Source organism: Mugil cephalus, chromosome 21 (assembly GCF_022458985.1).
Source record: "Mugil cephalus isolate CIBA_MC_2020 chromosome 21, CIBA_Mcephalus_1.1, whole genome shotgun sequence".
In the NCBI taxonomy this organism is placed as follows: domain Eukaryota; kingdom Metazoa; phylum Chordata; class Actinopteri; order Mugiliformes; family Mugilidae; genus Mugil; species Mugil cephalus.
Window position 1 is genome coordinate 12,395,648 of NC_061790.1, and position 23,334 is coordinate 12,418,981.

Genomic DNA, 23,334 nt, shown 5'->3' on the forward strand with positions numbered 1-23,334 from the left:
GCCAGAACCCTAAGTGTTCCTGGCTCAAAGCTTGACTTCCTGCCAAATTTAATGGAAACACGTTTAGATTTTCTCTGGCAGAGACTCAGGGAAACTATCAAAAAGGGCCAATAAGGTCTCCGACGTCCGACTCTCTCTCAACGCTCCAATAACAGCTGTTATACAGCATATCCGTGAGGATGGGAGTGACCGAGGTCAGGCACTAATGTTGGGCTCCCCCTACTGGTGCACGGCTGCTACGTCGATGTGTTATATTCCGCACTGGCGTCACTAGTCTCTGACACCAGTCATGACCTGGATGAGTGTGACTCACCTAATGAAAAGGTGTCACATTAGAAGAGAGACAGAGATAAGTCGAACTGACTGATAGTTTGACATTGTCACCCAGGCCGACAGCAGGCTGAAGTCATCTGGATGACGCACAACAGAACTCCAACCATGTTAAAAATATGTTGTTTCTGGGGGGATTCATTTGTAAAATGTTAGCATTAATGATAAATGCAGCTCAGATGGTATATAAAAATATGATTAAACATCCTCTGAAAACCACCTATATTCTGATTCGTTGTAAAATCGCTGACATGTGCATAAAAGGCTGCAATACAAACGTACACACGGCCCATTTAAAGTACAAGGAAACATCAAGAAAAGATTTTGTATTACACACCATTTTTTAATGAAGTAATAATAATGTACAATATAAAAAAAGGTCTAGAAAAAAGATCCGGTCATAGTAACAATAACAACAAATACTGCGTCCGTGTGAGTCTCTTGAATGCTCCTCTTGAAGGAGCCTGGCTGGTAATTCACTACATTTTCTGAAATGCATACCTTTGAATTGTATCATTGTATCCATACTTTTCCTGGGCAGATTTATTATTTTTGTTTACTGTGTTGCAAGTTGAGATTTTGGAAATCCCAAAACCGATGCAGATAACAGGGTCTCGTTCACAAAGGCACAATAAAACAACGCAATAAAGCCCAGGAGAACTGCCAATGCACAGATGTTGCGAAAACTTCAAAGCAAACATGCGGCTTGTGACTCCGCACGTCCACCGTCCTCATTGAGACTGCGTGCGGTTACCTAGGCCACCTACATGGGCGTGTGTGTGTGCTGCGAGGCGGAGGGCGAGGCCACGGCGACGGACGACGACAGCGAGGTGGGAGGGGGCTGAGGGGTGGAGGAGGAGGAGGAGGCGGAGGAAGTGGAGGTGGAGGCTGCAGCCGATGATGAAGTCTCTATCTTGCTGCTGTGCGTGATGAAGCGCAGACGCAGCTTCATGGCGGGGCGCAGAGTCATGATGATTTTCTCCACCTGGACGGACGAGAGGCACAAATAACACAGATGTAGATCAATCAGTCCCCACGAGAACGAGACACTAAAATGATTTACTTGGATACTTCGCTGGGAATTAAATTAGATGTTGCATGTACCCGACTGCAGCATTTATAACATTCATGTATTTTTCTCCCAATACACGTACTGTGTATACTTTGCTTTCAGTCCTGTTTTGTCGGTTTAATGTAAGTCTATTTAAAAGCCCATTGTCTAAGCTTAACGGGAACTTGTCTCTCGCAGCACTGGAGGTGATAGACTCATGCAGAACACAGATAAAGATAAGTCCCCCAAGGAGCTGAGAGTTCACAGATGTTGCACTACTTAAAAATCAGGGTAATGAAGATAGATTTTTTTTTCTCAATTATTATTCAGTTTTATTATGCATTAGTAGGATCAGAGCGCTACCCTTGGCAAAGCTCGATACAAGACGGCGCCAAGTATAAAAAGGAGAGCATGAACTGATCCTGGCCTCAGTTAGGCCTGTCACACGCACACTAGCATTAGCATTAGCACACCTGATAATAAAATGATGCCGAGTGACTATTAGAGGGGGTGGGTATTGGTAACAACTTCGCGATACGATATGTATCACGATACTTGAGTCACGATACGATACACTGCAGCTTAAAATATAGCTTAAAAAGTTGTATGTACATCAGATGACAGTGATAATGCATTGGATAAATCGAGTCAAAAATTAATATTAATCCAAATGATTCATTTCCAATTTATTGCACTTGGACAGAAAAAGTGGTGGTGGAGGTCACGATTGGCCCCACAACATGACTTTTTCTGTTTCTTTTAAAATCAATATTGAGACATTCAAAATCAATGTTGTATCAGAAGAAAAAGTATCACAATATATTGCCATATTGATATTTTTTCCTAACCCTAGTGACCATGACTTAGTGCTGTGCTGTGTTTTAATTCCAATGACTGTCATAATCCGGCTGTATATGATCCCTGATTTTCCAGTGTGGAAAAGAAAACTACTAGACATGCTAGCCAGCTTTAACCTGCCACTGGAAAGGTTAAAGCTTAAAGTGGGACACACCCAAGAAAAGACGAGCAGATACGTGGTACTTTAAGGTGATGCAACAACAAATGGGAGAGACGGTTCCTCAAAAATGTATCTTTTTGTTTCTACCACTTGAAACACCTCCAACTAAGCAAACTTCTAAATTGCACTCACTCTTGAACTTATTTAAGAAAAAAAAATCCAGAAGCATAATTTCTGAAGGGAGCGGTATTCCCACTAAGTTATTTTTATTCATAATGGAGGTACAAATAAGCTCATTTCACTCTGAAACACCTGCGGTGGAAAATGTACAAGCCAGTTACCTTGGCAACCAGAGCCTGGAGCATCCACTGGCGACCAGTCTGTCGCCTCGAAAGCGACGGGCTAATGGCTTCGCTGTGTATGTGGAAGGTAAATAACAGCTCTGTGTCTGTCAATGCTGGGTAGGGGTCAGTCACTCTCCCCTTTACCCTGATCCTCCACATCAACAACACTACGTAGCCATGATGCCACAACTACCACAGTCCCTTCCTCCTTCTTCTTCTTGTTATATTTTGGAACATGCTGGTATTATTCTAGCATGGTTAACCTAAAATCAAGACATAGACTGACCTGGTCCTTCACGCTGTCTCCAGTGTACATGTACTTTATGTGATACAGGAAATCACAGATTGGGTCCATGTAGCTGAGGTGTTGGCAGTGTTGGTCGACCGCCTGCAGCATCTCGTAGAAGGCCACGCCAATCTGAAATACACACATAAAAGGTCATAAAATGTGTACAAGAACCCAACACACAAACCTAAATCCTTAGATAAGGGGACCAATACAACAATAACATTAGGTTTTCTTTCAGAATATTACTGCTTTTGTCTGTTGTTTAATCTGTAGTGACAGTTGTGAGTGTACCTCCAACATGCATCGTGTCCTCTCCTGCTGGAAGCGCTGCAGAAACGGGCCGACCAGGTGATACACGTAAAGTAACTGGAACTCTGTCTGGACGATGGGCTTCAAGGTCTCTGACAGGAATCTACACGCAAAAATGTTCAACAACACAGGTGTCATAAAAGGACAGGACAAGGTCTCAGGATTAATGAGAAAGAGGGGACCGTACTTGGGAATCAGAGACAGCTGCCCGATGGATGAGTGGTGCCAGACGGCGTGCGCTAACGCTAGCACGTAGCTGCAGTTCATTTCGCTGTAGCTTTGGTGGCAGGCGGTGAAGTCGAGCAAGGCGAAGGGATAGCCCGCCCACTCCGTCTCCGACGTCAGCGCTGGAGAGCCGATGACGGACACGATGCGGTCGTGGAGGACGATCCAGTAGGGTTCCTGGAAGAGGAGAGGACACAGTCAGGGACGAGCAAACGCCATCGACGGCAAACAATGGTGCAGAGCGGCGAGTATTTTCTCACAGGAAGTGCGGTGATCACAAGGCCGATGGCGTTCATCCAAGCTGTGATGTTCTCTCTGGGAACCAGGGGTTGGCTGAAAGGTAAAAGGAGAATATAAACTCTTATTGCCATGGATAATTCTAATTATTCAGTAAACAGTAAAGATGATACAGCGTTTGTCTGTCGCACCTCTTCAACACAACGTTGAGCAAAGCGTTGCCGACATCTTTTCCCGGCACGGCCAGAGCCATCAGCTCCACACAGGTGACGTGCAGAGCGTGAGCTGCAGGGTTGGGGAACTCGTTGAACCTCCAGTCACAGTTGGGGAAAGGACCGGGTGACTTACCGGCCATGGGTGAGGGAGGGTTAAGGAGATCACTGCCGAGGATTTGCATTATTTTTCCTCGTTTTAATTAGAGGAGTATTCTCTCAGTGTAGCACACTGTACAGCTCTTTTTACTGAGCTTTTATCTTGTTTATTGTAGCGATCCCACTGAGATGGTCTGATGATTAAGACCTCTCTTTAAAGTTAACAGGCATCGTGGGAGACTACAACTATCAGCGGTGAGTAAACATGTTATCTAGGTGGCCTAGAGACCCACAACCGTGATGGATTTGTTCTACAACAGGGTGAGATTAATGAAAGGATATTGTCCACCAGGCGTCCAATCAGCTTGCAGTAGTAGGTGTCGTCAGGGATCCATGTGTTATCCTCTCTGGGGTTCATGCCAAACTTCAGATAGGTTTCGCTGAGGCACCAACCTGGGGTGCGGTTGTCCTGGAAAATAAACATTAAACGATAAAAAACCACTGTCTATATCAATCAATCTAAACTGAGACTACACACATACTGTGTTTCTGTGCCTACCTTCAGAGAGGACATGATGGCATGGACCAGTTTTCTCTTCAGGTTGGTTCTGTCTCTCAGGTGTCGCTCGTAGTAGTGCAGGGTGTTGTACAGGTAGGTCACAGGGCGGTCTACACACAAGCATTAACGGCGAATCAGTGCACGCGAACAATGGAGACGGTCCAACCCCCCCGTCTCCAGTAATACCAGCGTCCCCTCACTCACCGTGGAACTTGTACAGCCCTCCCAGATGATCCAGCAGCGTTTCCAGAGACTTGGAGACGGGGAGCAGCTCCAGGAAGCGGTGGATGACGATGTCAAAGACGGGCAGGAAGCGCAGGCACACGTTGCCAAAGTAGATCGGCAGGTACTGAGGCTGCAGCTGCATGGGAGGGTTGACTTGGTCTGCGAGACCCTCAAAGTACAACTTCTCTGGGTATTTCTGGGAGGAGAAGAACCATCAGACGTACTTTAAATTACTTTTCTGATCAGTCCTAGCTGGAATTTCTTCAGACATTTAGTTTTATAAGTTGTCTACAAATGGAGTGATGCAATTCAACCTTGTGGTAGTTCATGTGCTTGTTGTGCCAGTCACTCTGCAGCCAGTGCTCCGGCGCGTTCTCCTTGACAAAATCATTGACTCGGTTCCTAAAGTCGTTGGGCTTCAGCAGCAGCAGCTGGATTATGAAGTAGCAAACCTGAGCCTCGTTTCCCTCATGGCTACGCATAGCCTGCAGGTGGAGGAGAAGAGCAGTGAGGCACGCGGTCCCTCGTCCCATTTACAGAAGGAGAATTGAATGAGGAAAGTGTGAGTGAACAGTGTGGCTGCGCGTCCTCACCAGGCACAGAATGAGTCTATCCAGTGTGACGATGTTGTACTTCCAGACCATGTCGTTGAGGATCTCGATGCACTTGTTGAGCTGCTGTCCACCGGCCGAAGTTGAGAACTCGTAGACGAGGAAGTCCGCGAAAGTGCGCACGTGGGCCACCAGTGCACGGGCCCCGATACGTTCCAAGACCCTGAGACAAAAAAAGAAAAAAATATATCAAGCAGCAGTAAGCTCATCATCCCACCATAAAACTGCTCTCTCCCTCTGGATCAATTAGTCACAGATGCAGTTAAGAGACTTAAGAAAATATCCCCACTGTCTAATTAATGTAAATTTAAAGTGGCTCTACATCAGTGGTGAGACGCATCATTAACACAATACACAATATGTTACACTGTGTGTGTGGAACTTAAAGGACCAGACCTGAAGCCGATCTGGTTTATGTGGTCCGTCTCCAGCAGCATCTTCCACAGCAGACAGAGGAACAGTGGAGGTGAGCCCTGCAGGGAGAAATGGGTGATGATGTCGTTCTCGATGGCCATCGACTTCCACTTCCTGTACTCCTCTTCCACGTTCTTCTTCAGGTTGAAACGAGACTCCTGAGCGACGTTGTTCTGCTTGAAGAACGCCTGAGACGAAGACAAGTAAGGAGGAGCCATTATGACGACACTGATTTGCAACGAGGGAAAAGAGAAGCAGAATAGCTCTTTGAAAAGTCTTCGTGGTTTTACCTGTAGTGGTGCAGGAAAGCAGGACAGAGTGTGTGAGGCCCAGTTATGGGGCGTGAAGGTCATGATGGTCTGAAGGATGTCTTTACACCAAGTGCCATGGATGGAGTCGGACCCGGTGAAAAAGTCTACACGGACACAAAGTGGATTTTAATTAACGAAATAATTAGTATGAATAAAGAACCATGTGAGAAAAAGACAAAAGCAAAAAAAGATCTCAAGAAAAAATAAATAATCCAGACAGAGAGTTACCAGTGACGTGTGTGGCTCTGGCCAGGGTCAGGATCAGAGCGCGGTTCAGCTCCTCGGACTCGGCTGACAGAACCGTCTTTGGGTCGTTGAGGAAACGGGTGAACTGAGGCTGAACCTCTGAACTCCCCAACGCTGTGATCAACCGCAGAGCTGTGCTCTCAACACTGAGGGAAGAGACACAGGATCAGAGAGACAGTTATTAAAAGAGATCATTAATCACCCCGAGTATTTACTGATGATGATCCCTCATAAAAAAAAAACACACACACACCTGTAGAATGTTGAAGAAAAGCTAATAATAATAATTATAATGATGGCGAACCTTACAGAACATACTGTGTTCATGATTCTAAATTGTAATTTTTATTACTTATAAAAGAAATTATATATAGTAAGAATATGATCGGTTGTTTTTTTGAATACACAATCTTGCAGGCTGTATAACTTTATTAGTTTCACATATAATAAAAATAATAATTAGAAATAATATATTGATGGTGATGATATATATTTTTAAAATAATGTGTTGACTTCTGAAATAAACTAAACACAGGATTTCTACTTTTTATTTCATGAACTTAAAACACAGGAAAAAAACAAACTGTAATAGTGGCATGCACCAACATGAGTATTTAATTTAATTTAATATTTAAAAATACTTTAAAGTGGTATTTACAGGTTTTCCTTTCAAAAGTCATAATAAAAATATGTATCTACCAAACCTAACCCTGATGCTCCACATCAACCTGTAGCTAACCTGTCAGTAAGTTATAGCATGTATTATGTGCATGTTACCACAGATGCAGCTGGTTCTGGTTGGTCTGCGGCACGGCGGCCAGGCTGTGCAGGTGACTCAGTAGCTGGACTCTGTAGTGTGGCTGGATGTGATGCATCCTGTAGCTGAACATCTCCAATAAGGTGTGAAGGATTCCCCACGCGTGAGACTTAAAAACGTTGGGCAACAACTGACCTGAGGAGGCAGATTGTGTCTCATTATTCAGCATGTTTCCGTTGGCCCGGAGAGACCAATTCATGTCTATTCATAATGCAACCCAGAGGGCATGTGGTAATGACTGAATAGAAATTAGGCTAGGACATGCTCGAAGAATGTAACACTTGCAAATTCTGTACTAGCTCACACATCATTTTTTTTATTTTTTTACTAATGCTCATGTTCGGGGAGATAATTACGAGAGGTAACGAGGAACTCGGCGGCAGAACTGAGATAAACCTGCAGCCTCATTAAATGACACCGAAATGAGGAAGTCAATGAATATCGTTAATAATATAAACGTGCACATAAAGAAAACCTTTCCAGGAGCCTGGCTTCGGAGACGCCTCATTAAACACATTTTGTGACTCCACTTGAACTCGTGTCAGACATCTTTACAATGGTTGTGGGTAGGAAATTTGAAACAACTAAAGGTTAATTAAATGTCCTTTGTCTCTTTGTCTTTTTTTTTCTGGCTTACTCCCGATACAAAAGATCGCTGCTACTAAAAAGTGTGAAATATTTCTGTTTTAGTGAACATTAGGATGGTGTAGGACAACTAGATTCCAGCCTGCGTCCCATGATTCCTGTCTTTCTCCACTAGCAGCTATCAAAATAAAAGCCAAAGAACAACTTTACTCACTGATGAATCCTTTGATTCCCAGTGACTCGATTTCCATGTAGACCAAAAGTCTGCTGTAGGTCTCTACCAGAGCGGGCGCCAGGGCGATGCTGGACTTGGCATGGGCCAACTTGATCACACGTGTGGCGATGCTGTGGATCAGACTGGACAGAGAAGAAAAGGGACATAAATAAATCATCTGTCTTCCTCTCTGACTTTTAGCAAAGCATCAGTTATTCCACATTTGTTCGATAAAATTATATCTACATAGTGTGAAGAACAAGCAGAACTGTCTCAATACGCTTCACGCCAGCATGAAGTCAAAGGTCAGGAGCACAGATTCATCCGCCCTCTGCTCCTTGGGGTTTCCTACCTCATCTTCGCATGAACCGTGAGCGAGTCCAGCAGGTTCATGGGCAGAGGAGTGACCGATCCCGATGCCATGCAGTTCGTGCCGGGCAGGTTGATCCTCATCGATCCGTTTCCGTAGATGGTCTCCACCAGGACGCCCATTGGCAGCGTGAAGCACTCAGAGTTGGTGCTGTAGGCGTTGCACAGCAGCGCGATCTTATAGTCAGACATGCCGAGGGTCTTGTTGCGCAGTGACTGCTGGAGGAACCTAAGAAAGAGGGAAGCACGGTTAGAACACCACCATCACTGTCTGGTGACCTCCATATGCTATATGATAGAAACACAAGATTAAATTGACATGAATCAATACAAGCTGCTCTGTCTTGTGATATGTAATCCACCCATAAACAAGCCATAACCATAAGGTTGTAGGCAGACTGTAACCATGATTAAATTTGATGTAAATTCATCGCTGTGAAATTGGCCACAGGGCGTGTGTATGGGGTTCTAAGGAATAAACAGGAACATACTCATGGTGCAGTTTCAGAGAGTGCGGTATTGGTATCTGCAGCTTGGAGTTGTCGTTCTGGGCTTTGCGGTTCAGGTGGATCCAGATGCAGGTCATGGCAAACGAATGGGTCGACTGGGGCTTGTTGATGTCAGGAACTGGAATACACTGAAGAGAGAAAGAAAGCAAAGATTAGTTTAACTGGCCACACCAGCCTAATAAAAGAAAACGGGGCATTAATAGTGGTAATAATGACTGTGGAACGCCATCACGTGTACCTCTTTTTCTGGGTAAAGCAGATCAAAGAGCTTCATGACTGGCAGGAAGTCAGCTAAAGCGTTCTTCTGAATGCTTCCTGATATAAACTGCAGCAGGACCCACATCAGGTGATCTCTCCCCTTAATGAGGCCTCTGCCTGCAAGCTAAAGAGAAAGAACTGTTAAAAGCATACAAGCTTGTCTTTAAATAGCTCATCTTTTCTATGTTTTGCATTAGTACGAACATTAACCTTCCTCATCGTCCTCCTTCTTACCTTTTGATGCAGGGACAGCACCATGTGAGGGAAGCTAGCAAACTGAAACAACACAAAGAAGATGAGCTGGGAGGAGAGGTGCTGCCACAGCAACTGACTAGTTCCCCCGATGTCGGCGTCGAAGTGCTCCTCGGTCTCCGAGCGCTCCATGGCGTACACCACCAGGTCCACCAGCTGCTCCTCCAGCACCGGGCAACGCTGCTTATGCTGGGAGGGGAGGAGGGGAGCGTTAAAGGGTGAAGAAAATAGTAGGTTTCGGGGGGCAGAAGAGGAGGTTAAACAGAAGAAAGAAAGAAAAGGATGAAAGAAAGGAGGGAGAGAACGACAGAAACATTTTTTCATTAAAATACTTCACATTCAAAGGTTCACGCTGGTTGCTGCTTATAACTTCTAACACATTTTCCATCCCTTGCGTGCAGAACTACATCTCCTTCCTGCCTGTCATCTGGGTACATGATAGCCCATATGCTCCTATACTATGGTTGTACTGAATAGCTCACGGTTCATGTTTATGCAGTAGCAAATCACATGGGTACTTCATTTGACATTCAGCTACCGACCTAGCAGCCCAGACTCACACAAACAAAGTCATCAGTCAACATTTCATAAAGGTAATGGCCCTGAGAACACGCAGCCAAAGGGCTTCAGATCTAAATCTGAAGCACATTTACGGAAGAACATTTCCAGGACCACTGATTATTTGCATTTTAGGAAGAACATTATACTGCAGTATACAGTATAAAACTGCATAATATTGGACACTGCTGCTTATTCAAGTAGGGCAGATGTTTGATTAGAGGTGGATAGTTTTAAGGAAGAAAGTAAAGAGAAAGAAGAAAGAAAAATGGCTGCGAGTAGGGTTGGGTTAGAAGAGACGAGGAGGCAGATAGCGATGAGAAGCCAGGTTCAGTTTCTATTCTACTCCCTGGCTTAGTCGATATATTTGGTGCTTAAGCGCCACCTGGTGGCGGGCTGCAGTTTAGGTCATAAAGCAGATGGGACATGAAGGAGCTAAACAAACTAAAACATTAAAGTAAATGTTACACAAATTCTTCCCAAACTGTTGAGCTGAAACTGATATATTCAGTCAGGTGTGAGCTTTCACAAAAAATAAAAATATGCAATTTAAAAACAAAATCGTATTTACCCATGGGGGGGTAAACTTTAGTTCAAATACCACTGACAGAGTAGGAGTGAAAAGCTCACACCTAGACTCATACCAAACGTTTACAACAGGGTCATACAAATTCAATAGACACAACTTAGAAAGGGATTGAACAGCACAGCACAACACAGCACAGCACAGCACAGCACAGCACAAAGAAGTACAACACAGCACTAACCAGCAACCCAAACAGAGCAACTCAGTCCTGCATGCAGACTAACAGGTCTGGGGAGGTTAGTGTGAGTGGGGGGTAGAAGAGGAGCTGGGAGGCTGAGCATCACGTCTTTTACAGGCCTTCAGTACAACTTCTCTTCTATTGCACCCAAACACACACACACACACACACACACACACATGCTCAGAGAGAGAAAGAGAGAGGGCAACGTAAAGACAGAGAAAAAGAGAAAATAATCCACAGGCATATCTTCTCTCCACAAAAACAAAATCACTCAAAACCAACGATAAAACCGCACCAGCGGCTGGTCTACGATCTCACCTGTCACCAGCATCCCGACCTATGACAACCAGATGTGTCAGGATGTTCTCAACTGGTTCTAGTCCTTAACCAGAGCATGCGATCTGTCGGCCACTCAGCAGTTTGTTTTTAATTTCAAAGTGCCAGTGTTTAAGGCCAGAGTGTATCTTTTTTTTTTTTTTTTTTTTTTTTGGCGATGGCAACACTCAGCTCAGCTTTAGCCTGTGCCCAGTTGTTTAATCGAAAAACAAACTGCAAATGCAACAAGGCATTGCAGACTATACGTAGCACTTTCGTTAGGGATCAATTTCTGCAGCACTCCATTTCGAACACATCGCATTATCCGGTTTATCATCGCGAGGGGAGAACTGAAAAAGGGGGTTTACTCCTTAGGTCGTGAAAGGAGCTCCCTGATGAACGTCAGCGCACAAACTGAAGCAGACTAATAAAAAGCCTCCAACAAACTACGGCCTTCGATTTATCACCGAGTTCTACGCATCGAGGCAGACAGTCATTCAGACGCACTCAACGCCTGACCTGGGCAAAACAATGAAGCACTTTAACGTTAGAGCAAAGCCAAGTGAAAACTGAGGAGGACTAGGTGGTTTGTGGAAAACCGGCCAACGTCATCTGCGTTTGACGCAGCTTTTGCAGATGCAGTTTTCAATTTTGAATCCGAAAATATCAACCCAACTTGATATTTTAGTATTTTTTTAAAGAAAATCAGTTAGTATAGTGTAAACAATACAGTCCTTTACTGCTTTGGCTAAAGCAGATTATTGAGCGGATGGAACGAGCTGCATCAGAATATGGTTTGCTAATGTGCTGCAGCAACAAAGCCTTAAATGTTAATGGAAGAAAGACAATTAAAAGAAATTGCTTAAAAAAAAACAAACATGTCTTAAAAAATATGTTCTCCAGCTGCTCACCGTCCCCCACCGGCAACCACATGCTGCACTTATCCATTAATTAGTTTGAGTCTTTCCTCCGCTAATAAATACCATCATAACAGCTGATGTAACTAATCGAGTTCAGACCGCTCTTAAGTCAAACGTTTGCCCAGGACAGCACAACAGAAAGCAGCAGCAGGCTCGACACGGGAGGAGGACCTGGCTAACAACAGGCAAGCACCAGACTACATCCACACATGCAGCGCAGCAGGACTTGAAATGTCAGCAGCAGGGTTTGAAGTCAGAAATAATTAGCTGGCTATCTGGAACTGAACAAACACGGGCGATCGGTGTGGGTTAGCTCAGCCGACGTTAGCGGCGATAAAAATTTCGTTCGCTGTGTGAGGATTACACCACAGCTGGGCACATATGCAGCAAATGAGGGATCTTAAATGTTAACATAACTATAAATCCAATAATGTAAAAATGTTAAGCAGTAAGTACCAATGATCTGCCTGCACCATGGGCTGACTTAGTATTCCCTGTCTATGAGCATTGGTGATAGCAGCTACTGACTGTGGGCATATTTTACTTATGTAACAAATTTTTTGTTACATGTTTGTGCCAAGGACACCATGTATTAAATAGATTAGCAGAAAATATTGACCATCTGCAGCTCCAATAAATACATGTAGATATCTTCTGTATTAGGGAAGGGTAGAATAGAGCAGGGTAGCATGCAAAGCCAACTAATGTTACAGAAAATACGACAGAAAACCATTTACTGGGACTCTAAAATTGAACAAATCATCCACGCTTAACGATCCGTAATCTGCCTTTCATATTTATCTACCTGTCTAACCAGTGTGTCCACTGAGCACATCTCTATGAAGCCCTGCTGTGTCCATCTCAAGCTCTGTAGCATTCGTCTTCCATTTCAAGTTTTTTTTTTTATTCGTCCGGTTCCCATTTCTTGGACGTCTGCATTTACTCAAAAGCTAAGCGTCCAACGGGCTGGTTAGTCGGCAGGTCAGGTGACCAGGAAGAGGAACAACGACATACCTGGGCAATGTTCAGAGTCTAGAGAGCGCATGGCAGAGAGACAGACAAACACGACACACAACCAGAGGACAAAAGAGAGAGAAAAGGGAGAGAAACAAAGAAAGAAAGAAACATAGAGGGGGGGAAAAGGAGAGACAGAGAAAGTGGTGACTAAGGAGCTAGGTAGTTCACTGTCTGTTCAGCACAGTTAGCATCAACTCAGCCGAAAGCAGATTTTGGATTATTTGTTAAAATATAAAGAAAATCTTCATAAACTGTGAGGTTATCGCTTTGTGTTAGCACAAAATAACTGAATGAAATGTCTAGACACAATGACACCCGGTCAAAGTGCTATGATGGCTGAGCTGAAACTGCATGAACCCAACAGGGCAAACTGACACCAGTGCATTATGGGTCAAGCTCACAGCATTGCTTTGAATATAGTTTTACAAAGGGGTGTTGCAAAGGGAACAAAGGAAAAGGCAGTAGTTAAGGAGGAGGAAATTAGTGAGGGTGACAAAAGAAGATAAAATGAATAAATCTAAAAATAGAGACACATTTTTGCAAATTATCATGACAAACAGAAAGTCAATGATGAACAAGGCAAAAAGGAAGAAAAGGGGGAGGTAAGGCGGAGAAAATGAGGGGCAAATAGAGAGAGTGAAAGGGACGAGAGAGGTGAGGACAGGTGGAGGGTGTGGTATGAGGGCAACAGGAGAAGAGGGGTTTGTGTTACCTGTTTGTTGAGTCCCAACATGTTGCACACCATCTCCCTGGAGTACGGCTGTTCTAGCACATAGCGTAGCAAGCCTGTCTGTGGCTCAAAAAGGTCCTACGTATAAAAAAAACCCACATTACTACCACTTTTCTGGATGTGTAAATGTGTGTGTAACCTTCGTGTTCCTATGTTACCTTGTCGAACGGCAGCATGCCTCTCAGAGGGAAGCGGAGAGTGGTGGGGTCTAATTTCCAGGAGTTACAGATGGCACCGCTGTTATTCACCACTGGTAACAGACTGCACCGTCCTATGGGCACAAAAAGAAAAGAAATTGGGGTGATGATTGGCATTAGGGATGTCACAATTACTCGATTTCACAATTAATGTATTAATGCAATGTATTAAGCACTACGATTGATTGATCGTAACGTTTCTTGAAAACTGTCAGATAATATTATGCCGGAATCATAGATGAGGGCAACTCAAACGGAATGAAAACAAAGTTAGGCAACACCTATGTGTTGCTGCGCCCGCATGTGTTGCTTTGTTTTGGTCCATGCAAGTTGCAGATGTGAGGCAGAAAATGGCAGAAGACTTATTCCCCCCTGACCAAACGTGTTAAATCAGCCGTGTGGGAATATATTGGAGGGCGGCTTGCCAGCATGTAAACCGTGTTATAAAAATTGGAAAGGAGGAAGGAGGACACACATCTAATGTGCCACCACCCGACTTTTTATGCCAAAATAAACGTAAATACACAGTAAGATTAAAATACGTCAATATTTTTCTAATGTTGCATTGAATCAGTAGGAATTTAAATGTTAGCGTGTCATTTGCAATTAACTGTGTACAAGTATGACACGGGTTCGCCCTTCAGTTCAGCTTGATGGCTTTTTTTTCCCCTTTCTTCTTTTTTTTTTTTTCGTCGTTGGACAGTCGGACTTAAACATCTGGTATAGGTGACAATTGATGACTTAAATAATTCTAACAACTCTCCTGGGGGATTAATGATTGATCCTATATAAATAGATACTTAAATATACAAATACAAACATTAGGTCATATAATTAGTAATATAATTATATTTTGGCATCAAAAATTGAAATAAAGGAAACTTTATGACATTCAAGGAGTCTTCATGTGATTTTACATATGAATAGAGTTGTGAAATCAATCAACGCATAATAATCGTGATTTATCGTAATATTGTGATAAATTTTCTGATGATAATCGTACTAAAGAAAACTGTAATCGTGACATCCCTACTTGGCAAACATATACGTAGGAGATGTATTATGTATTTTAAATTGTGTAAATACTGATTATGTCCTTTTCTCTTTTAAATTTGATACTATAGTAGTAGTAAGTCAGAAATGTTTCAGCAAAGCATGAGTAAAACCAGAGTTGTGTATACAACAAAACCTGAAAAGAAAAATGTTTGTGGAGTGAGTCTCTTACCACAGATGGAGTTGATTCTGGCTGTGGGTCTGAAACTGTCCACGAAGTCTGAGATCAAACTGCCCAGAAGCTACAAGTGAGAAAGAAAATATTGAAAATAATAGGTGAATGAAAGTGTTAGACGCACATTGACATAGTTACACACATAAGCACAGACAAAAAAACACACACTGACCCAATGTGACAGCTGCCCCTCTGGATACAGTTTTCTGATTTCTGTGATAGCAAAGTAGGCCGGCAGGAGGCAGGCATTTCTGTCCAGAATATATTCAACCACCTGGAAAATGAGCAAAGATAAAAACTGAAAAGAACATTTGGGAGCATCAAAGTCAAAAATATTAAATTAAGCTAATCTCATTTAACATGTGGACAGTAAAAAGATAAGTACCTCTCTGGCAGCCAGGAGCTGTTGAACTATAGCTGAACTGACAGTAGTAGGAATGGTTTGAATCTTATCCAGGACGGCTTTCAACAGGTCGCGAACACCCTGACACACAGACAGTTCGAAACACATCTTTAGTAATTAATTTCTTCGGGAAACCTAAAGTGAAGGATGCATTTACGATATTTTGTTTTTTCTGATGACGACAAGAAAAACATCTGGAGTAGTTATTGGCATTTTCACGCTTTTAGAGACTTCCAAATGTTTGACATATTTTCTACTGCACTATTTTATTGCATCTGACAAGTGAGGCCAGTTGAACCACCAGAGGATGATTTCTGGAGATATGGCAACCATGGATATTATGACAATGTCAAGACAACTGTGTTAAGAGGGTCTTGTCATTGAGCTTATAGAAGAACTGTTTCATCTTTGCCTGTGTGTGTGAGCATTTTGGTGTCAGAGACCTTGTAGTCCACCCCTCCGATGATCTTCCTGATCAGTCTGAAAGTCAGCGCCCACAGCTGAGTCCTCTCCCACTCCAAACTATCTGAGCTTATCAGAGCTACACACACCATCCTGAAACAGACAGATTAATGAAAAGATTAAGACCAATATCAGACACAACAAATCACACATTATATTTAATGCTACAGTAATAACAGATACATATATCACAGGTGTCAACATGGCAAGTGCAGATACATTTTAGAAGTTAAAAGCACTTCTTAAAAACAGCATTATTTTAAGTTTTAAAGCTTTAATCATCAGGAGCCAACGGTGGCACTACGGACTAAACAAGGATCACATTTGTAAATGAGTGAGTGAGTGTACCTGGGCGGTAACAGACTAGTCTCCACAGCCATTGCTAGACAGTCATACAGGAAGGAGATCCTTTTGGGACTGTGTTGGCTGTGTATAAAACGCACTATCCATTGTACACACTGTTCGTGGGACTCCTGCAGAACGACAAGGAGGAAATTGAAACATACAATGAATCATCCATCATTGATGAGTGAGTGTGAGCTTAGGGTGTGTGTTAGTAGAAACCTGTGGTAAGGTTCCCCAGTAATGTCTGAAGGCCCCAAGGCAGCTGATCAGTTTAGTCCTCTCATCTTCTGGAGTGTCCATAAACATGCTAAAAAAACACGGATCACATTTTAGCCTGTGCCATTTCATTTTATGCTGCAATGTATGATTAAACCTACATCTATGGCTCAAAACAGACACAGTATCCGACAATGTAGCATTACACCTTTTAACAATGGCGTTAAGGTGAGTTTGTGGTACATCTTACCCAGCAAAGGCCTCTTCTATCATTTCAGTTTTCTGCGTCACGGGGGAGAAAAATACAATTAAAAAAACGATTGTGTTTGAGGACATGCAACAGTTACAATCTCTCAGCGGTTAAGGTTAGTGATTAAAAGACTGCAATCTTAGCTAGCAACAAGCAAGATGAACAACTGTATTTTGAGAAGAAGAACACTCTCTGGTTATATTTTTTTGTATCACTTATTATCAAAACAATACCAAGTTCGCCTGGTGAATATTGCTAGAATATGCTAACATTATCTGAAATGCTAGTCCAGGTTAGCATGGCTGTAAATCAGTTTATGACACTGCAAGTTACCACAACATCTTCAAAGATGCTCTGCAGCTGCGTCTCCATCGAAAGCGCCATGTTTGCAACAACAGGGGCCAAAGTTTAGCTCAACATCTCACAGCAACATCCCAGTCAGCTCACTCCTTCAGCAGAGCAGCACAACAGACAATACTGTCAGCGAGCTACATGCTAACAGGCTAGAAGGCATCGTTAGACCGGAACGAACGAACGCCGCGAGAGGCGCAACGGCAAAAACAATCCGGATATGCATTAGCGCTATAAGGTGAACAGTTCCGCTGCATTTAATGATTTTTCTTCATGCCTCGGCAATTTACCAGTAACAACATCCAATAATTGTAATAGACGTTATTCATTTATTTATTTATTTATAAAAATGTTTACCCATATTTTATTAATTTTTTTAAACCCATGTGTAGAAGTCCGATCAGTTTGCCGACAACCATGACACGACATCTGCATGTATTGGCCACCAGATGTCGCAATGAGCGGATGTTCAAACGCTTGGTGTATTTGTTTTGCATTTTCTAACCGGACTTGACTAAATTGTGTATTTCTCGTTAGGAATGTACGGCAATTGATGTGCTACGGTTGCCTGTGTAAATTAGTTGTGTCACCTCAAGAAAAGCACTTGTAACCTAGTGCTGTACCGGCATATATAATCTATGTAAGTTTAACTTGTACTTCTTGGGCAACTGCAATAATGTAGTAGTTAGCCAAATTAACAGTAATAGTAAAGCATGGAAACACAGAGCACAGGGAGGGGTTTGAGAGAGTGGCACACACATACACACACACACACACACATACACACACACACACACACACACACAGACACGCACACACCTGCACAGGTGCAATGTGCACAAACAAGTGCAGTCACATTCCTCTCTGAACGCGGAAACCCTCTTCGCCGAAGTTTATTCTAACCGCACACCATTGTGGTTTTACTGGTCGGCAGTCATTGATACCCAACTGTTCCAGCTTGAGCCTAAGTTGCGTCTTCTTTTAATGGCTGGTTTCTTTTCATCCCGTGGAAACGCCCCAGGTCGTTGACAGGTGTAAGGTGTCAGAAGAGGAGGCGCAGTCAGCCTGAAGCCACAGACTGGGGCAGGTGGACAAGCTGAGGAGCAGCTGGAGGTCGAAAATGTTTCAGTTTCTTGTGAAAACATGATCACTCCGTACAGACATGTGGACCGCATTCGTTCTTTTTAACCTGTGGTGCCTACACTGCTCAGGTATGACAGCATTCTTGTCATTTCTTCCATTATTTATTTCTTTTCTTTTCTTTTTGGTTCATTAGACCCTTTCACTTGCCACTCCACAGCTGCTGAGAGGACTGTTTGTAATGTTGTACGGGGTAAAATCATCAAATTGTTAACAGATGTGAATCTAACTATGAAGCAGCTTTGATTTGCCGTTTATTTGACTGTTTTTCCCCAGTTAGTTTGAGGGTGTTTATTCAAATTATTGAGAATCTGCACTGGTTCCATTATGCAAAACAACAAATGAGGCAACGAAAAACATTTATTCATGATAAGTAAAATGTTGAAGTAGCTGTGTACTGTGATTTTATGACATGTCCTCTCTAAGGTATGACACGTTGCTCGTACGATGACATTTGGGTGTGTACATGGTATGGAAATTCACCAACCTATAGAACTCTTGTTCAAGTTCAAGTTTACTGCTTTGCTTCGTGGTCGAACTTTTAGCGTGTAGTGCCGTAGTGTTTCAGACATAAAAGATTTAATCTGGTCCTCTTTTCTATGGAAAACTGAAATCACTTGTAATAAACCTTTTTAAATGCAAGATAAGACTAGTCAGCGGTGATCACTTCTTTCTTCAGCACACTTCAGCACATCAATATACAACACACTTCTCAAATGTTTCTCCAAATTGTACTGAATTTATCTTGTTTAACTGTTTTATGAGGAGCCCAAAGTATCAAAACACAAAAAATTCCGACAAATTCTGGGACAAAAGCAAAAAGAACAGCGGATTACACCAGTGCCCTTGTAGGCCGCACTGCGTGAGATATGGACGAGCGTTTTTATGGGGCTATAAACAAAAGAGGAAGTTTAAGGTTCAGTCAGTAAGCACACGAGATGTTGAAAAAGGGGAAAATCAGTTCAAAAAGGATTGTGTAACCAGAAACCGGTACACAATCTAATGACAATCACAAGTTTATTATCAATGTGTGCATCTTTCAAACTGTCAGTCCCTTTCTTCACAGCGTCCTCCACTCCTCCGAGCCCCATCGAAGTCGAGTTCTCCTCTGTAAATCTGAGGAATGTGCTACATTGGCTCCCGGGAAACGGCACACCAGACGACACACACTTTACAGTGGAATATGCCATGTAAGTAACAGATCATGTAAGTCTGAAGGGGGTTTACTGGCAAGAAGTTTACATGACATGCGACCAGCTCTGACAAACAGGAATATCAAGTTACTTCCTTGAGGGAGAATTTCAATAGCGGATTGTTTTGGGTTTGCCCCGGCAAAGATTCAGAGAAGTCAACGTATGATGTGAGTCCACTGTGTCTTTCTCAGCTACGGAGACAACGTACAGAGCAGCAAAGGAAGGCGGGTGAACTGGAGGGCGGTGCAGAAGTGTACGAAAATAGCGCGGACCTGGTGTGATCTGAGCGACGAGACGTGGGATGAGGAGCAGGGGTACTATGCAAGAGTTAGAGCTGTGGGGAAGGGAAGCTCTTCCAAATGGAGTTGGACACAAAGGAGATTTGATCCAATGTCGGACAGTAAGTATAAAAATGATGGGAAGTGGTTATCTTAAAGGAAATGCATGACATCTCTGTTTTGGACCCTTTGTTGGCCGTCTATTTGGTCTGATGATCACCAGTCAGAGGGCTCTGACCCCATGTCAGGTTCAAACTTCCACAATAGCCATGTGAGGATCTATTCCCTTGGAAAAACCATGAAAACCTGTAACAGTAGAGTCTAGAGGTAACAGAGAGAAGAAACAGCTGAAGTCTGCAACATTGGCAGATTTTAGGTTTAGAAGTTTCAATGCTAAGTCTCCAGGTTTTTCTATGAAATGGACCCCCACATCGCTTTCATTGAAAGTCGGCACTTGACTTAAAGTAGGAGCCTGCTGGTTGTTGGTCAGGAAACCAATCAGGGGACCAGCAAAGGTTCAGTTATCTTTAATAGATCTATGAAAACAACCTATTTTGCTCCATTCCTATAGCTACGTTTGGTCCTCCGCTGATTTCTGTGGAAATAAAAAACAACAGCGCCATCATCACTCTAATGGGACCAATGAGGTATCTGTCCAACAACCACACTCAGGCGATTTCCATGGCAGCTTTCTACCCTCAGATGTCTTACAACCTCTCTGTCCACAACACCCATAACGACCAGGTGGTGAGTAAAAATAAATACAAGGTAGCTTAACTTTATCCGAAATACAAAGCTGCAAAACTTGAAGGGCCACTAATTATATGACTTTCAGATGGGCAACACCCATATAATCTTAATAAGAACCTAATCTCCCCGACAGTAATTTTGAGCCTGCTCGATAAGTGGCGCATCATCTCTGCATGTACTTGCCTTTGTTTCAGCTTTTGTTTGTTTGTTTTTTGGATATACCATGATCTGGGTTGACTAAGAACTTACGCAAACATATTCACCTGACTAATCTGTGCATTTCTGTGTTTGTAGTTCCACATCCCAGTGACCACTAGTCCATACAAATATCAACGGCTGGAGTACAGTACAGAATACTGCTTCTCTGCCCAGTCAAAATTCATGTCCATGCCGATCACTTGCGAACCATCAGTGTGGCACTGCATAACTACGCCTCAAGGTATGACCGCATCACGTGTGTGCCTTTGAAGGAAAAAAATTTGCTGCCTGTTCGACAAGAAAAAAGGAATGTGTGAAAAAAACGGAAGTGGGAAAGAGAAACTATAAACAGATTGTTTGTCATTTGCATGTCTATTTCTGTATTCTTTTTCAGTCAAGCGCAGGAAGTTGCAAAAGTTCCTGAAAAATATCACGAGAAGTGGCTTTCTAGGGCATTTTGATTGGGCTAAACTCCTTTCCACTTTCAGACCCTGTGATTGAGCAGCTGAAGAAGGCGGTTGTCGGCATTGTTGTTCCTTCTTTCTGCATCTGCATGATGATCGTAGTCGGCTACATACTATATCACTACCTCACTGGGAACGGACAAAAGAGCCCAGTCATTTTGGTAATACAAGTCACAGACTGATCACAGTATATTTATTTCTTAAGTCTGTTTTAAAAGCTAAGGTTCAACTTCTTCATGCTGTACTTTTTCCTCCTCTTAAATCTACAGAACCCGCCGTCTTTCCATCCATCCCCTCTCGCATTGCATCCTGAGAAAGTCAACCATATCCCAATCAGCCCCATCAGTGCTATAATGGACCCTCTGTGCTCCAATTTTGAGCTGGATGCTCCCCCGCCCGAATACTCAGACCCCGAGGAAAACTGGGATGATTCGTATGGAGGAGTCATGGTGGCCCCCAGTAGCGACGGAGGAGCAAATGAAGCAAGTGAAAGGACGTGCGATAAAGGAAACAATGGGAGTGATGTGACAGGTGCAGCGATGGACAACACGGGGAGGGTTCCCACTGACAGAGTCTATGCTCCTCAGACGCGGTCCAGCTTCTCCTCTGTCCCCCAGTTCAGACAAACACACGTGCCGTTACGTGAAGAGGCGGAGATGAGCACACATAGGCTGCTGCATGCGTGGCCACAGACGAGATCAGTTTCACAGGCCCAAACTCAGGCTCAGTCTTTCCACCAACCAGCCATGGGTGGGGTCCGTGCTAAGAGAGACAATAGAGGAACAGATAGGAATGGAAAGATAGATGGAGGTGTTGAGGGAGGACGTGAGTGTGAGAATGTAGCCCTGCTTTCTCCTTACGTCTCCCAGAACCTCGAAAACATGCTTGCTTCTCATTCCGGCCGGTCAGACTTCTTGTCAGATGACTATGGTATTGTGGCTGCGACAGAGCAAACCGAGGAAGATGGTGATTGCGATGATTTTTACGACGAAGGTCCAGTTAGCGTTGCCTGGGATCCCGAGACCGGGACACTACAGTTGCCAAAGATGAAGCAAGGAGGGTTGGATGGACTTCGCCAGAGAGGAGGAGAGGATGAAGAGGAGTACGTGAAGAAGGGCGTGTTGAAGTTGGAAAACGTGTTCGTGCGACAGACATCTGAGGAAGAGGAAGAGGTGCGGAGTATGCTGGAGAGAGGTGGGGAGAGAGGATGGAGGGTAGAAGATGGTTTGACTAAGTGGGACTTGGTAGTCTCCATGGACTAGTAGATGATATTAATCAAAACGTTATGAAAAAAAAACATGACAACAGTGACAATATCACTGTTGTAGGAGCACTCAGTACTCTAGCAGGGTAACTTATATATCTGTGAATGTTGCTGGTTAAGTACCGAGAGTTTGTTGTTTAATAACTCAAAGCAATTAGTGTAAACACACATGAAGAAATCTCACTATAATCAACCCTGAAGGAAAGCATATGCTTGGGTTCAATTTAAGAATACCATTACGTGTGTCATTATTTGTGTTCCTTTCCCGTGTTTCTTTGGAATTGAGTAAACCACCATCGTGAATAGTCTCTGCGTAACGACCGCCTACGCTTTACGGTTGGTCATGAATGGCTCTCCAAAACGAGCGTTAAACAAGCTAATTACATTTTCTGTGCAAACAGTAAAATATTTGAGGTTGCGATCTGATAATTCAATATTATTACGAAGCCATACAAGAGAACCTTTACTCTGGTGTTTACTTTTAATTTTGCAGTGTGTTTGTGTTCTGGTCATGGGCTAGCTTACTGTTGGCAGTTGCATGACAGCGCGCACCAGTATTCACTGCATAGTCTGGCAGTACTCCGAATTTTTCGTTAATTATCTGTCCGTCTGTTTGATTTAGTTCCTGGTGAAGCTCTTAAACTGTTCGTGATGACAGACTGTAAGATACACTGGGCTGAATCATAATGAAACTTAACCCTCCTTTGTATCTGTGTGTGATAAACGGTCCTTTAGAAACTCTTTCACTCGGTTCACACATGATTAAGATATGTATATAGCACTTTACCTGTATTATATGTTTTATTAATAATAAATGGTCTGGCCTATATATATCAGTTTTTTCTTTGGGTCTTTCTATTGAAA

At 43.2% G+C, this 23,334-nt stretch overlaps 2 protein-coding genes across 4 annotated transcripts; one reads left to right on the plus strand and one right to left on the minus strand.

The window, feature by feature from the left end:
• Positions 1–657: 657 nt before the first annotated feature.
• On the minus strand, positions 658–17,369 carry med23 (mediator complex subunit 23). 3 transcript variants are annotated; one of them, XM_047574241.1, is made up of 31 exons: positions 17,166–17,369; positions 16,833–16,864; positions 16,586–16,673; positions 16,370–16,494; positions 16,003–16,114; positions 15,542–15,640; positions 15,329–15,430; positions 15,154–15,223; positions 13,890–14,002; positions 13,714–13,809; positions 12,999–13,016; positions 9,407–9,613; positions 9,153–9,296; positions 8,897–9,042; positions 8,389–8,634; positions 8,037–8,179; positions 7,198–7,372; positions 6,403–6,566; positions 6,154–6,278; positions 5,846–6,051; positions 5,432–5,612; positions 5,153–5,323; positions 4,818–5,034; positions 4,614–4,723; positions 4,397–4,523; positions 3,935–4,100; positions 3,767–3,839; positions 3,469–3,683; positions 3,264–3,384; positions 2,970–3,101; positions 658–1,315 (listed from the first exon to the last, which is right to left on the minus strand). In XM_047574241.1, exons 1-31 carry the CDS (start codon positions 17,214–17,216, stop codon positions 1,094–1,096), a joined length of 4,197 nt encoding a protein of 1,398 aa, XP_047430197.1. In that variant the 5' UTR covers positions 17,217–17,369; the 3' UTR covers positions 658–1,093. The 3 variants fall into 3 exon arrangements, with proteins under 3 accessions (XP_047430197.1, XP_047430198.1, XP_047430199.1); XM_047574242.1 differs by lacking the exon at positions 12,999–13,016; XM_047574243.1 differs by lacking the exons at positions 12,999–13,016; positions 13,714–13,809; positions 13,890–14,002; ... (6 more) ...; positions 16,833–16,864; positions 17,166–17,369 and adding an exon at positions 12,790–12,876.
• A 667-nt stretch (positions 17,370–18,036) lies between these two features.
• il20ra (interleukin 20 receptor, alpha) lies at positions 18,037–23,301 on the plus strand. Its single transcript, XM_047574244.1, has 7 exons — positions 18,037–18,394; positions 19,390–19,513; positions 19,708–19,916; positions 20,366–20,541; positions 20,839–20,983; positions 21,231–21,367; positions 21,476–23,301. Exons 1-7 carry the CDS (start codon positions 18,346–18,348, stop codon positions 22,466–22,468), a joined length of 1,833 nt encoding a protein of 610 aa, XP_047430200.1. The 5' UTR covers positions 18,037–18,345; the 3' UTR covers positions 22,469–23,301.
• Positions 23,302–23,334: the final 33 nt, after the last annotated feature.